This window comes from Aythya ferina, assembly GCF_964211825.1.
Source record: "Aythya ferina genome assembly, chromosome: 1".
NCBI classification, from domain to species: domain Eukaryota; kingdom Metazoa; phylum Chordata; class Aves; order Anseriformes; family Anatidae; genus Aythya; species Aythya ferina.
Genome location: NC_140296.1, coordinates 161,590,381 through 161,606,234, shown reverse-complemented (window position 1 = coordinate 161,606,234; position 15,854 = coordinate 161,590,381). Strand labels below are relative to the sequence as shown.

At 33.2% G+C, this 15,854-nt stretch overlaps 1 protein-coding gene across 6 annotated transcripts in view; it reads left to right on the top strand.

Annotated features, from left to right (window-relative positions):
* ANKS1B (ankyrin repeat and sterile alpha motif domain containing 1B) overlaps positions 1 to 15,854 on the top strand; it is a 435,613-nt gene that overhangs the window by 200,950 nt on the left and 218,809 nt on the right. For 5 of the 6 annotated variants that reach the window (XM_084506033.1, XM_084506034.1, XM_084506032.1 and 2 more), the window contains 2 exons: positions 9,506 to 10,089; positions 12,064 to 12,136. The exons of the other annotated variant lie outside the window; for it this stretch is intronic. In XM_084506033.1, coding sequence (XP_084362159.1) covers positions 9,506 to 10,089; positions 12,064 to 12,136 — 657 coding nt within the window. The remainder of the gene's footprint in view (positions 1 to 9,505; positions 10,090 to 12,063; positions 12,137 to 15,854) is intronic. 6 annotated transcript variants of the gene reach the window in all.

The following is a 15,854-nucleotide window of genomic DNA, read 5'->3' as shown; positions in this document are numbered from 1 at the left end:
TTCTTGGCCTGTCCTCCTTGAGATATTTCTGTTTCAGGGACCTGGTGAACTTATAGCCTATATTGAAGCATTTATTTCTTCCAGCACCATAGATAAGAACTAGTTAACTACCTAATTTGATGTAGTTGATTTGCCTTAAGATTAGGGACCATTCTTACTAATTTCTCTGGCAAGGGCGCTGTTGGAATTATACCTTTTGACTAAAGAGTGAGTGGCAATGTTTTCTGTTGTCACAGCTATTCCCTAATGTTCTGTGCTCTAACTTTCACATGCTCCTGAAAGATCAATCATTCAGATTTCTAGAGAAAAGACTTGTGTTGCATGTCTTTTCAATCAGTAATGTAAGTGGGGGTTTAATTGGATTAAATTGTGCCCCTCTGCATCCAGCTCTGTAGATCAGAAACATGGATGGCAGTCCCTCTGTTTCTAACCAAGAGAACTGACCTATATTTGGAAATATCAAAAAAATGTCTCTGTGGGAGCTTGTGACCAGCAACTAGTTTGAATGATTCATGCAGTCTTTAATAATCATATTCGTTATTAATGTAAGTATACCAAGGAGAAAAAAAGTATTTGAATATTTTTTTCTTACCTGTATCTGCTATTTTAAGACAGAGAGAAAATTTCTTTATGTTTTGGTAATATACAGTTAAGCCAAATACTCATGCAAATAGTCTGAAAGAGACTGGTTTGGAAACTTTGTCTAAAACAGCTGCAGATTAGTAATTTCTCTTTCCTATTTTCAACTGGCCCTTTTAGCTCCTTAGGTGCTTTTTGTTCTGTGCTGGTAAGAAAGCTTACTAAAGTGACATTTGTGATGGAGCCTGAAAGCTATTGTCTTTCAGGTTTATTCATTGCTCTTCTGTGTTTGAAATATTGTCTAATGCTTGCTTATCCTATAACTAAGTCTGAAATTGATCTAGTGCTTTTCTGCATTCCAGTACCTTAATGAAATTACACGTTGACTCTCCTAACAGTGATAGTCTATTACTATCACTTAATTCCATGGTTAATTCCAGGTTAATTCCATGTTCCAAGTGCACGTATTTCCAAAATGTCGTGAGCTGAGTAGTTACTTGTGAAAAGTAAACATATTTTAGAGATTCGCAGTGTCTAGAAAATGAATATTTGTAGCTAAATTACTTTGCACATAATTGTTTAGGTTCACAGAATCACAGAATGGTTTAGGTTGGAAGATCCCTCTGAAGGCCATCTGGTCCAACCTTCCCTCAAGCAAGACCATCTAGAGCAGGTTGCCCAGCACCAAGTCAAGGTTATTTGTTTGTTGTTGTTGTTATTGTTGTTTTTAAGATCATTTATATTTTGTAAATACTTCTCAAGAGAATTTATATTCCACCAAGAATTGAAAAACTGCAGTTTTGGATGTTATCTTCTATGACTATGCATATATGCACATCTAGAACTGTGCGATAACTCTACAGTCTATTTTCTAAGCATTTTTAAAACTTAGACATTTTCTGTCATTACAGCTTTGTTTATAGTACTTAACAAAAAATAATAATTGTTGTATGGGAGAGAAGAGGACAGCAGAGGAGAGGAGAAGCAAACTGTCTCATATCCCATGCGAAGTATCTTCAAAATACTGCTCAAATCAGAAATAGATCCTTTAGCAAGGTTAGGAGTAACAGGAGTGTATCATCAGTGCAAATGCCAGAACATACATTTTCTATTCTTTCTGATTTTTGTCTTATGTTTGGGGAATTTGTAAAGTTACTTAGGCAAATCCTTCCTTCCAAGTAGAAGTGTTGAAATTGTTAAGCAAAATCTCCTTTTAGAAACAATATTTTAAAAGTCCATTTTTTTTTTTCAAAATTTTTTTTTCCTTGACAATTACTAAGTTTTGTTTCTAGTTGGTGGAGGATTTACTTTGCCATTCATTCCTTCTTTGTACATGATGTGTGAAATATCAGGAGTGGAACAATTAACTAGATTTCATTAGAGTCTTCAGGAAATAGATTTGGTTTCAGGAGCTCATCTATCATGCTCATATTGGTTATGCACAGATTTTGGTTATTAAGTGTCTCAAATTTTCCTCTTCTACTGCTGTACTACATTGTCAGATTAACATGTACTTTATGAGCACTGCCACATCCCACTCAGCTGCTAGCTTTCTTCTGCAAGAAGAAAAGATTACCACAGAATTTCTCAATGCAATTATATGTGAGCTTTCTGCAAAATTACATTTTGCATCAATTTCCATTCATTTTGCAGAATTCCTTATGAAAGATTCCTTGAGTATTACAAAGAATTACTGATGTATTTTTTATTATATATATATAGTTTTTGTTTGTTTGTTTGTTTGTTTGTTTGTTTTTGTTTGTTTGTTTGTTTTGTTTTTCCCTGTATGTATGGCAGAGTTGAGATATTCTAATAGAATTTTAGCTTGAACTTGGCTATTGAAATAGTCCGCTGTATTACCTTGGGGATGTTGAACACTAGTTCATGTGCATGAAATTTTTAATCCATAAACCTGTTAACAGATGTTAGTTTCCTGTATAATTCTTATTTTAAGGAGCAAGTATAAGACAGATTCTTGTGCTGTAAAATGTAATGGTTCATGAACAGCTGTCTGTCATTAAAACGTCCAGGAACCATGCCTTGTATAGTCACATAGAAAGAAATTCTCATGGAAACAGCATTATGGAGGTGGCAGTTGTAGCTCTGCATTTTTTGTCTAGGCTGAATTTTGCAGTTAAAGTTTAACCCAGTGTGATTTAAGTAAAAATTACATTTCTGTTCCCCCTCAAATACAGAATGAGTACATATGAGTATCAAAAATAAGTCCTGAAAATGTACAACAGAGTGAATATGTCTCTACAAAAGTAAAAATTAATTCTATTTGCACCAGATTGTACTCCTGTTTCTGATAATTTTAAAAGAACTTTATTTGGATATTATAATGTGCTTAGAATTAGCAGTAATTAACAACTAATATCTTTCTTTACTGAAAGTTTTTTTTGTCTTAGAGGCCGGCAAGCAGTGTTCAGAAAACTCCTTATGGAACTGTCTTTCTCCCAAAATCTTATCCCCTGTAGTTTCTGATGGGTCACTGTGAAATAAATTAGTAAAACATGGACAGCTACAACTATCAAGAATGTAGGTAGCAATAAGCCGTACAATCCTTCCATACACAGTCAAGACAGGTACATTAAATGATTGATTTGGCAGTTATGAAGTTACTATGAGCAAACACATAATCCACACAGATTTTGTGTGTGTATGATTTCTAAACAACTACATGGCTTTGAAAGGCTGATAGTATTGGAACCTGGGCACAGAGCCTGCAAACCACTGACACCAACCTTGCAAACCACCTCCTGGTGGTATCGTTACATTTAGAAGGAAGCAGAAGGAGAAGCAGCAGTCTGGCTGGACACTGTTGCTCCTTTTCTGTGCTGTTGATAGTAGAAGCCAACATTCATCATTAGTTGTTTAGTTGTTTAGTAATCATGTTGTTATATCTCCCACATAGGTCCATGGTACCTTGCTACAACATTTCCTAGAGTGAGAAAACATTGCACTTTGTCATCAAAGATATCTGCAGACAACATACTGACATCAAAGATTTGGATCTTGGTCAGAGCACCATGTTGTTTGCTGAGTGAACTAATGGTGTACTGAATATTGCTACTTCAATTTTTAGATACTTTGAATCTTCTATCTTACACGTTTTCTTGTTGATCAACCCAATATTATGATCATTTTGACAATACAACCAATATCACTAGTGAAGGTATTCTAGTGTGTCCAAAGCAATCTTTACCATGAAAATAAGATGACTTTGCTTACCATCCTTCTGTTTCAAATGGTTCCAGCTTACCTAAGTAGTAGGAATTGATGAGAGGGTACTCTCCAAATATTATTCAGGTGTGACTGTTAGTTTTATCAATCAACTCTGTGGAAAAGAGAGTTGAGAGTAAATTTTTAGACTGATATTACACATCTGCAGTGTATGCTGCTAAAAACATCTTTCTGGATTAAATGAAAACAGAATAGGAATATATTAGTAGTGCAGGTGTCACAATACAGTTGTTACCATAGCTATAGAACAAATTTCTAATGGATTTTTATTTTACATTAGAAACTCGTGCCATGGCAACAGCAGTACCTGTTAAAGATGTAACTCTGTCATTATAATTTATCTATTACAGCTCTTTTCATTACTATTATTAATAACTATTATTCTGCTGAATGTATTTCCATTTTAAACATGGAATCTCTTGAGATACAAATGTGAATAAGCTGATTTCTAAATTTACATGAATGCAACATTTCTAAAAAATAAAGTGAGAAATGGTATTCCACAGAGATCTACGTATGTACCACAAACAACTGTGCTGGGGTGCACCAGTGTGTAAATAAATAGCTGATTGAATTGCAATCTGCTGCCTAAATGCCAGTTTGGTTGTATATAAACTGGTGATAATAGCAATACTTATCTGTGGCTTTGAGATTATGACAGAACTGAATTATTTGTTGTTCCAAATGTAAATGTATTCCATGCAACACAGATATGGCAGTATCACAGTGTTTTTCATAACAAATGGGAAAGCTGTGGGTGCACTTGTAATGACACTAGGGATCTATTTATATATTGGTATTTAGGATAATATTTACAAGTAAAACGATACGGAGGGAAGACAAGCAGCATCTGATGAGGAAGCAAGATCTTACAAAAATAAACATCCATACAAAAAGAAATAAAAGATTTTATAATAGAAAACTTCTCTCGATCAGGATTTGATCCAAGAGCTTTATCTTCTACATCTATTCTTTCTCCATGGTATCCCCGTGCTCTTTCTTAAAGTCCATTCGCAGATGATTCATTCGAGACTATGAGAAAACAAAACTATTATCATAACTCACATACATCTATACTCAGTGAACTCAGTAATATAATGTTGTACAATATTCTTAGTGCCAGCTGAGTTAGTTTAAAAATAAAAAAAAAAAATCTAATGAAAAGGTTCAAAAACGTATGATAAATTAGGGGATAGAACATCTTAGGAATGGACAGTCCTGATTTCTGAGATGTATCAGCAGATTTAAGATTAATTCTAACCACACAGGACATGGATCATCAGTATAGACAACTTGCTGAAAGGATCTTTTCAATGCATAGTTCAAAAGAAAAAAATAATTTTAATATGTTTGAAAAAAAAAAGAAAGGAAAAAATACACAAAACATCACATTTTATCACTAATAAGTCAGAAGAAATACTGGTTTTGGTGTCAGTTTGGTATCTTAAAATGTATGGCATTTATTTAGCAGTAAAAAGACACCAGTAAGTAGTAGGAATTGGTAATTATTAAAAGCTAAGTAAAGATTTTATTTTATTTAAGTACAGTTGCTTATTGTAACAAAGTTATAGAAAAAGCATTATGTTATCCTTTTTTGTGTTTTTCGTACTTTAAGTTCTCAAGACTTAGATCTTGGTAGGACATTCACACAGGCAATGAAGACATGTAGCTGCAGTTTTAGATATAGCAGTTTGAAGAGGATTTTTCATATCTTCTCTTTCAGGTATTAAGACAATAAATATTTCCTTGTAGAAAAAAAAAATAATAATAATGTAACAAATTATTTTACAATTATCTATTGCAGGGTTTTTTTTTTTTCCTCCTATGATTTATTTAGAACATTACAATGACTACTATACTGCTTAGAACAGTGGTATAGTTCAGTTCTGTATTCTTACTCGTAATAATCATTAGCTACGGTAGGAAACTAAAATAATAATACTAACTGTATTAAAAAAAAAAAAAAAGCGTAACAGTTACAAATTTAAAAGTCAGAATATCTAGAATTACTATTGGTCATGGAAGTATTGGTTGGAAGGGACCTCTGAGGTCCTCTAGTCCAGTGCCCTGTTTTGAACATCAGATCAGACATGATCTTTCCTAGCCTAGTCTTGAAAACCTCCACAGATGGAGACACCACCTGTCTGGATAATCTGTTCTAGGACTGTGGTGCTGCATGCATGCAGCATGCTTCTTAACCTTTATCATAACTGCATACTATATTTTCTTGACAACCCCAGTCTTTTTTATTGCCCAATATAGATCTGGTCTACATTGCTCAAAATCAGGGTGAAGCAGGCATACCTATGACATCTTTGCTTCCTTTGTAATATAATTAACAAAATTCTTAGTTAAATCAAAAGGTATCAAAGAAAATAAATGATGGCTGAGGCAGCTGAATACTGCACAGAGAAAATTCTATCTCTGACAAAGCTTTTGTTTTACTCATCAAGACAGACCAACAGTGTTCCTTATTTTTTGAATGCTGAAGTTGAGACTTTAGGGCTTTGACTTACAGAACTACTAAGCCAATAACAACTGTGCTTTGAAAATATTCTGTGTTATATATTAAATACTCTGAACAAAGCAAATCTCAAGGAATATCAAATTGGATGCCCAAAATTTGTGGACTCCCTATGTCTTATCTCACATTTATCAGGTTAGGATGTTATCACATTATAGACTCACCTTGTAAAGATAATGTGTGGACCACAGAGATAATGGGCATCATACAAAAGTCTCAGGAGGTGTTGACTTACTTGGCATTCAAAAAAGGATTTCTATACTATGGTATATAGGTAATAGTACTACTCTTTCTGAACAAGGAGAATATAATATGTTGAAAAGGTTCTTCACTAAGCAAACTTAATTCTGAACAGTAAATGAAACAGGCAGGGTTTTGTTTTTTTTTTTTGGAACAATAGTAGGTGATCATATAAAAAGTGAAATACAATGTTAGCACAGAAAAATACATCTTGTACAGGCAAACTTTGTTTTCATCTTCCCTATCTTCATTGAAGTGTTTGTGTTTACATCTTTATGTCTTGTTTAAAAGGTGAAAATTACAGGTAGGATAGAATACATATGCTTATGTATACAATATAATAACTGTACTAACAGATCAAGTTGAAAAGATGCATATGATATACTTAGAATCTTTCAATCCATTGCAAAATTCTGCCACTTCAACTAACAAAATAACTGAAAATAACATTTTGATATGGTGTCACAGCATCACTGCTAAATAGGAGTGAGATACGCTTTTTAATTGTGACTATGTAAAGTTAATGACCACAGAAGAATGGGAGTTCTCAGAAACAATAGCTTTTGTCTATAGTAGTAAAATGAACAAAATCATGCTATGAGATGGTGCTTGGAGTCTGTACTGTTAAACTGTTATGTGGATTTTGGAAGGGTTTACCCAATGACCAACGGATACCAAGCAGTACCGAACTAAGAGAGTGCCCAGACATTACTCAAGTTTTAGCTGAGGCCAGAGACACAGTAACTGGATGTGCCAGCTTTCTTGAGAAAGAGGAGAGAACGTAGGATATGAGACAAGTAATTCCTTTAGATCCTAAGAATATTGCTTGGCCATTTTTATTTGCTAGTTTAGATGCAGCAAAAGTCACATAGGTATTAGTGAAAGCCTTGCAATCCAGGTGTCTATAATCTTTTCTTTTTCCTGATTTACTCTTACTTCTTTCTTTATCTTGGCAAACACATTTATCTTTTAAGTGAATTCAACAGAAAGTTGTAAAACTTGTTTCTGGAACAGTGGAATAAGATTCAGTGTGTGATTATTTAGGTATTTGAATGCAGACTGGATGCCATCTCCCATTATAGTCATTGGCAGTCTAGTCAATACAGATAATGGAGTACAGAGAGTAATTCATCTGACTAGCCACAACATACAGTGTGCGGCATCACTCTCTAGCATCCATTGACTTTATCAAACTGATCTCTAACTATGGCAGGACATACTTGTTACGCAACAGATACCTAAAAAGAAATGTCTTAATCCAGAGCTACTGAAAATTTTATGGAAGTGAAGAACACCAAGGTCAATCATTATTTACATCATTTATTTTTCTTGCTAAGTTCACCTTCAAAATGTCAGACTTACAATTAATTCAGCTACTTTCAGAAATCAAAGAAAGTAAGAATATTCCATGTCCTCTCATTCTCATGCTTTTTGCCCCCACACCAACATTTGTGGAGCTATTAATTCCTTAAACTCTGTCATGTTCCCTATTCAACCTTTCAATATAACAGTCATTATCTTTTTAGTTGCAAAATGTCTGAAGTATGTATTTTAGTCTCTCTCTCTCTCTTTCTCATAGGGGGGAAAAAAAAAGTAGATTTTCTTAGGTTGCACTCCTAATATTGATTAGAATTTTATAATGATAGGTTAACAAATGCTAGAAACATTTAATTTTAAATTTTCAAGCTGCTGACTAGTAGAAGAACTGATGGGGATTTGAAGTACACACCAAAATGTTTTTGCTATTATATGTATATCAAATACTGCCTTATTTTAGAAGTGATATTTTGAGTTTTTGTTTTGTTTTGTTTACAACAGATATTTTAGCAAATAGCAAGAAACTTCTCAATTTCTTTGCAAATTATGACGTATACTATGTTTGATTCCTTCTGGTGGCTCTTGTGCATACAGTCCTACAGTTAAGAATTTACATATGTACATAGACTTCTAGCAGGAATGAGATATATGTATTTAGCTTTCATGAAGTAGTTATTGAGATGCAACTGTTTGTGTGGTCACAGTTATTCTGAATAGAATACGCTAACTTAAATGACTTAAATGCCGTGTGGATGGAGTGATGTGATCAATAGGATGACTTTAAATGATAAGTTAGAAGTTAGAAAAAGGTACAGATAGAAAAAGGGTCTTTTTTTTTTTCCTTTTCTTTTTTCTGATCCTTACAGAAATAGGCATAAAAAAAGAGCTATACATTTTTAATAATCCACTATGAATTGTGTCAAGAAGTAAATTTTTCTCCGGTTCCTTTTTTTTTTTTTTTATGTTAAATTGCCTATAAAACTTGTTTCAATTCTTCAGAAAAGACTTGATTTCCCATTATTTTACAAAGGTTACTATAACTCTGAAACTATTCTTCCAAGTTCCCTGAAATAAAAACAACACTCAGATCTATTCTTTAGAGACTGTAAGTTAAAAGGCATAATAGTGTGAATTCACTATTATTATGATGACTATAAAAAGAAATATTATTAACAATACTCCTGACAATACAGGTTCTTCATGTGTTTTAATACCTATAAAGTAACTAGCTAATTCATTTTACAAAGTTGTATAATTTGTACACAATTCAGCTCAGTACCAAATTAAAAGAGACACCATCAAATTAATAGAATAGCAACAACTTATTTAATTTTATAAATTTGCTTTTTCCTGGAATTTATGTGTAGCATTGAGTGGTTTGGGCTTTTTTTTTCAACCACTCAGGATAAATTTGTCAAGTTCAAGGAGAGAATTGTTTTTTAAGAGAACAATAAATCAATTCATGTCATAAGTATCTTTTCTTTCTGTACTTAAAAAAGAACCAAGCAGCATACAAAAACCATTTTGCAGAGAGTAAGGTTTTTGTTGTTTACAGTATTTTATCACCCATTTTTTTTTACAAGTTGCTCTCTCTCATTTCAGAGCGTCTTTGCCATGGAGAGACATCTACTGAAAGTGAGCTTCCTGAAGGACACCCCGCTGAGCAGTTTGCAGGTTTACTTCATGGATCATCACCTGCATGTGACCCACCTGATAACCCACTCCAGCTGTACAGCAAAATAAACCAGTGCAGTAGTCCACTGGAGAAAAACATTTTAAGCAAGAGCACAGTGCAGCAGATACAGCTACAGAAAGAAAACAACCCTGATCCTCCTGTTAAGAAAAAGAAGCCACAGGTTGTAAACAGAACCATATTTCATACTAAAACTAAACCAGTGGAAAACCATACACTGGTTGGCACATCAACAAGGATAAGTGAACAGTGGGTTATTACTACTGGAGGATTTGTTGAGCGAGCATGCACACTTGGGAGAATACGATCTTTACCAAAGACTTTGCTTGAAATGCATTTGTACAAAAATGTTTCAAAATCTGATTCTAATCTTATCACCCATCCTCCAAGTGACAAAAAAGCAAGAAGCAACTGGAGTGAACCCACACCAAATCAACAGTGCTCTAAAGGAAATTCTGAAAGAACACCTTCCTTCACATCAGAATGGGAAGAAGTAAGTTTTGATCATTTTTAAGAACAAGCAAATATACTGTATTGTGAAAACACTGTTATTTTTTCCATTTCAGAGATGAAATAAAAAGTGAACCATTACCAATTCTGAGAGTGTATCATAGTCTAATACATGGTAGTTTGACAGCTGGCACAAAATGCAATGCATTTCTGTTCAAAGTGCTATACGTTTAACGAAATCTATTGTTTCCATAGTGAATGAGGTAACTCTATTGTGACATTTAAATTATTTTCTACTAAACCTCTCACCACTGACTCTATTAAAATTGGTGAAAGTATTGTGGCTATGCCCATTATTTATATGTTTGCTAATTATTTCCCATCACAGCAATGCCCCCCAAGAGACAAAAGATGATAGCAGAAATTGAAAGTCTAAGATTTTATGTTGATTATGCATTCCCAAACCCTCTACATATAATGTATTCTCTAACCGGTGTATAGCCTGTGTACCTAGTACTTGGCACATACCTTGTGCCTTGGTTCTTGTGTGAAATGGGAATACCCTTGTAGCTACAATGAATTCAGAACTATAAAAAGAAATTTCCATGCTGAATTGATAGTACACATGCTTGCTCATACAAAATTCTTTATTTTAGTCTTAGAGCTTGATTTAAATTAAGTTTTATACGTCTTTCTTCTAATTTATTTTTTTTTCTTTCTAATTTACTACATTCCAAGAATGTAAGCAATTCTTCATAGACATGAAAGTTCCCATCTTACTGAGGTAAATTAAGAATGCAAAATGTTTATATCTTTACTGCTATTATAGAGAAGCAAGCATTTCTCTTTCAAATGACTGTCATGGGGCTCTATATCCATCTCCAGAGTGCCATTTTATTTCAGAAAAGCAGACAGTTTGTTTGTGTGATTGTTTACTTTTCTGGGAAAAGGTTTCCAGCTCATTTAAATGTCTGGTTTGATAGGACATATGAAGATAGTTTTTGTTTTAAAGGAGATACTTTCTCAGTGGAAAGGTAATTAGGATCAGGTTTTGATCCATTAACCTAGATATATTGAAATCCTGAAACTAGTCAGTTTGTCTTTTCAGAAGGTTTGGTTATTCTTAAGGGTAAGAAAAATGTAGTTTATCGAAAAAGTATGTATGAATTCTAAATTGTCTAGATTTTCTGCTGTCACCAGTGACAAATATATAGTATTAAAAAAGGAGTCAGCTTTCCAAGTAGTCCTAATATTAAGCTCTGTAAAACTTGGTTCCCTGTGTCTGCCTTGCCACCCAGTCTTTTCATTCACTTTTTGCATGTGTGTGTGTGCTGTTCTTATGGCAAAAATTGTAGGTATAAAAGTTCTGACATAGCAAGTACAATGTGATTTGCAAATGAGCTTTGGCATGAATGTAGCTGTTTCACAAGTGGTATATGTGGGCACAGCTATGTTTCATACCTATCCAGGGTCCTTGGAGCAGACAGAAAAAAAAGGGAGCTAGGAAGTTCTCTGGAAATCTTAAACGAACAATTGATTTAGTACTTTATAACACAAATATATATATATATATGATAATAATAAAAATATTCTTATGCATTAATATTACTGCTTAAATCATGTTCTTGTGTTCACAGCTATCACCAAATAAAATTATCCTATATAATTAAAATCCATTCTGTTATATACTTTAATACATGCATTTTTCTCCTTTGTATCCATATACAGAAATGTCATGAAGTAGTTTCAATGGCTGAGATGACCATAATCATTGGTATGACAGGAGCTATACAGTAGGAAAGGAAACATTAGTTTCAAGGTTTAGCTTTTGATGTGTACAGATATGTTGCAAAATAAAAATCAAAGTGGAGAATTTAGTTTTCACTATTTGATTTTTGCCTTTTGCAGTTTTGATTATGCTGTTGTTTTTTTAATGAAAGTAATTATTCCAGAATTTCATGCATGAAAAACTAAGTATAACAATCATCAATTGTTTTCACTGTTCTCTTTTTTGTAGATTGATAAAATCATGAGTTCCATAGATGCTGGAATTAATACTGGTCTGGGGGAAATGAACGATCATGCTACAAGTAAGGAAAACCAGATTAAACTCTTGTTTAATTGTGCCTTAGCTGGCTATAGGGAAACCATAGATATATATTACAAAGTAAACCATTGTTTTGAAATCATTTGTAAGTATTTAAATAACCATGAACAGAATCAATCTTGTTTACTTTTAGAGAAGCATTAGGCATGTATCCTGGAGCTGTTACTTTAAATAGCAGTTTGGAATCATTGATGTTGTTTTGAAATCTTAACAGAAAAATACTTCATAATGAAGCCCTTCTACTGGGGGTATTTTCCAATCTTTTTCAGCTGTATTTTTGTTTGAAATGGTAGGACAGTCAATGTATATATAGTCCGATAGCTGCCGACACTTTTTAAACATTATATCATCTAATGCAGTTTTGAGCAAATATTTGGCACGGTACTGAAAATGTTGCTGACAGCCAGTGAATGGTGTTAGCAATGATAGGAAAATTTGCAAACCTTCTCTATCATGGTGAATTCTAAGAACTCTAGTCATGACTAGCTTGTTGGTATGTTAGCATAAATCTGTGCAACTGTACTGATAAGATTTTTGGAAGTATTTTACTATGTCTTTTTCCTAACTGGTGGAAAGAAAACTGACTGCCACGACTGAATAATTTGGTCTGGAGGCATAGTTATTTAAGCTCACCTCTACTAGCATATTCCTGCTAGCGATTCCATACAATTATATGTGTTTATGCATCAGGCAGGAGACTATGTACCTTATCACTTAAGATTTTTTTTTTTTTAAAGTATTTTAACAACCATTCATTTCATAGAGAACTATATCTGTATGGCACGAAACTTTTATCAATTAAATGGAGGTGACACAGCTATTTTAACATTAGCTGGACAATAACAAGCCTAGGAAAATGAGAAAATGATTGATTTGAATGCAAATATGATTGCAGATCAAACAAGCAGGTTCAGATTTTGTTTTGGAAAAAAGTAGGGAGTAATACAATGAAAACTGCTGGACATCTTATTGTGGCAGGCTTTTTTTTCTTTCTGCAACTTGCAGTGTTAGTATAGAGAATTATTCATAGAGAAACTTTAGGTCATGAGATAGTAATTTCTGAAGATATAAGAAATTCAGGATTTGCTTCTTATTATTTTTTATCATGATAGTGCGCAGGCAGCACACAAAATCAGGCTTCTATTAAATTGTGCAACAAGTAAGAGCTATGAAAAGGAGACAAAAGCTACAGTATGAATATTCAAGTTTGCACAACTTGGTGAGTCACCAGCCCTGGAGGTCTTCAAGAAACATGTAGATATAGAACTTAGTAGCATGATTTAGTGGTAGACTTGTCAGTACTAGGTTAAAGGTTGGACCAGATAAACTTAAAAGGGTTTTTCCAACCTGAATGATTCTATGATTCTATAATTCTATGATATGCAAACACTACTCCAACCCTTCCTTTGACTGACCACAATTGTTTTTGTTTTGTTTTGTGTTGTTTTGTTTTTCATGTAAGATCAAAAAGAATCTCTCAGCAACACTTGTCATTAGGCATTTTGTGACTTCTTCTGTATGCATTATTTTTCTTGGCATTCAAACTTGGCATTTGATTCTTCAGTTCTTTCAACTGGCAGGAGATCTACTCTTTTCATTGCTCTTCTTTTTCCAGAAAGGACTTTAAAGTCACAACTTTTCTATTCAGTGTGCAGCTGCCTGCAAACTAACATTTTTTTCCTTTCTGTCATCTCCTAATGGTCTTCAGCTTGTTTAGAGTGATAATCTGATTTTGCTCTTAATGAAGGAATCAAGCTATGTACTATGAATCAAAACAAAACTACATTTCTGTAAGTGTAATCAATTTTGCTGTACATGCAAACGGTAATAAAAACATTTATTTCTGTTACAGAGCTAGTTATATCAAGCTTTTCATGTATGATTTCCAGTTTTCATTCCTTTATGCCTTTCCAGCTTCAGTCAAACCCAGTTCAGGCAGCAAGCAATAGAAACTGTTATAATATTATTATATCAAATATTTGATTTGTAATAATATCAACATATTTGATATAACACAACATTAAATGCATTATAAAATATAAAATAATGAATTAGAATTTAATAACTTATAAATTATTAATTATAAAATGCATCATATCTAAGATTCTATACTTAAAGAATGTTCTTATTTTGTGTTAACAAAGTAGTATGGTTATCTAGCAGATAATAAGGAGTATTTATTTCACACAGCAGACTGGGGTAACCACTCAAACTGAGCCTTAATACAGTGGTATGTATATATCTAATAACATATTTTACTTGACTACTGTTTTTAGCTTGTATTAATTCTACTTGCTAACTAGCACAAGACAATAAATATGCCTTTCTTACTGATAATGTAGCAAAAGAGATTTTTAGATATGTCTTTGGCCCTAATGGATGAGTTGGTTTGAAGTGTTCTGCAGTAATTCATCTCATGCTCCTCCTATATAAAAGATATTTTATTGGCAAAAAGTGTCTCAGGTTCCTCATTGTTTCTGATAGCTCCTACCTCTGCCAGCATTCAGATGTTGGCACTGTCTGGATCCCAGTGCACTTTACTTAGGGTTTTATCTGCCCAAAATTTGAAGTGATAAGAACCTAAATTCCATCTTAGAACTTGTCATTTACCTTTTCTCTTCTTCCTAGCTCTGTGCTAAGCATAACACAGCCAGACGCAAAGAACTGGTCTCTGCTTAGGAAGAAAAATTAAGTAATGTATGATCAAATAATCAGAAATAACTTTATCCATTTATATATAAATATAGGTGTTAGTTTTATTTCACTATATGTGTAAAAAAAAAAAAAAAAGCAAGTAGAAATTAAAAATAATGAATTATTTAATATTTAGACTGTATAAGTCAAAAAGACTTCTCTTAGAGCTGAAAATAGCTAAATTATTGATCATTATATTTAGGAAGCTTCACTTTTCTTGCTAGCTTTTTAAACAAACAGTAAAATTTCTGATAATACTGAAAAGCAAATGTAGCTTGATATGCAGTTCTTCATTTTAGTATTTAATGAGTCCCATGCTTTGGTGTTGTTATGAACCATTAATGAAAACAAAAAGAAATTAAATTTAAGCACAAATATTCTTAATCTAGTATGCATGAAGAGCTTTTTGTGTTGCATAGTATCACACTCAGCAAATATATTTCCTCTCAAATATATATATATATCACAAACTGATAAATCAATATCTATATTTTAAATTAAACAATGATGACATCTTGTGATGAAATCCTTGAATGGATTTACAGGAACTTTGGGCTGTATTTTCCTAATAGTGAAATCTTCATTTAAGTTTTCAGAGAAATCTCTTAAGAAGCACTTAGAGAGGCAGGGAAAGAAGAGAATCTGAACTGACTGAGTATACATGTATCATGAGAACTTCATCCACAGCATGTATCTGGAAGCAAAAAATATTAATCAGAGCTTTCAGTTTGTTGGCAGTACAGGCACTTGGCTGTTCACTGCAGATTTCTTCTGAGGGCAGGTAGCATTTCACATCTGAGTAGCTTGCAACTGAAATCAAAGCCAGGAGTGCTGACCAGGGAGCAAGTAATAACTAATCTTAACTAGAGATTTAAGACATGAAAAAAACATTTCTCCATAGCCTATAAAACCTTCCTTGCTGAGAGAAAATATAAGATGGTGTTGGTTAGTGACCTTCTACTAGAAGTGATGTGGAGACATCTACACCACTTGGAACTTAGATGATA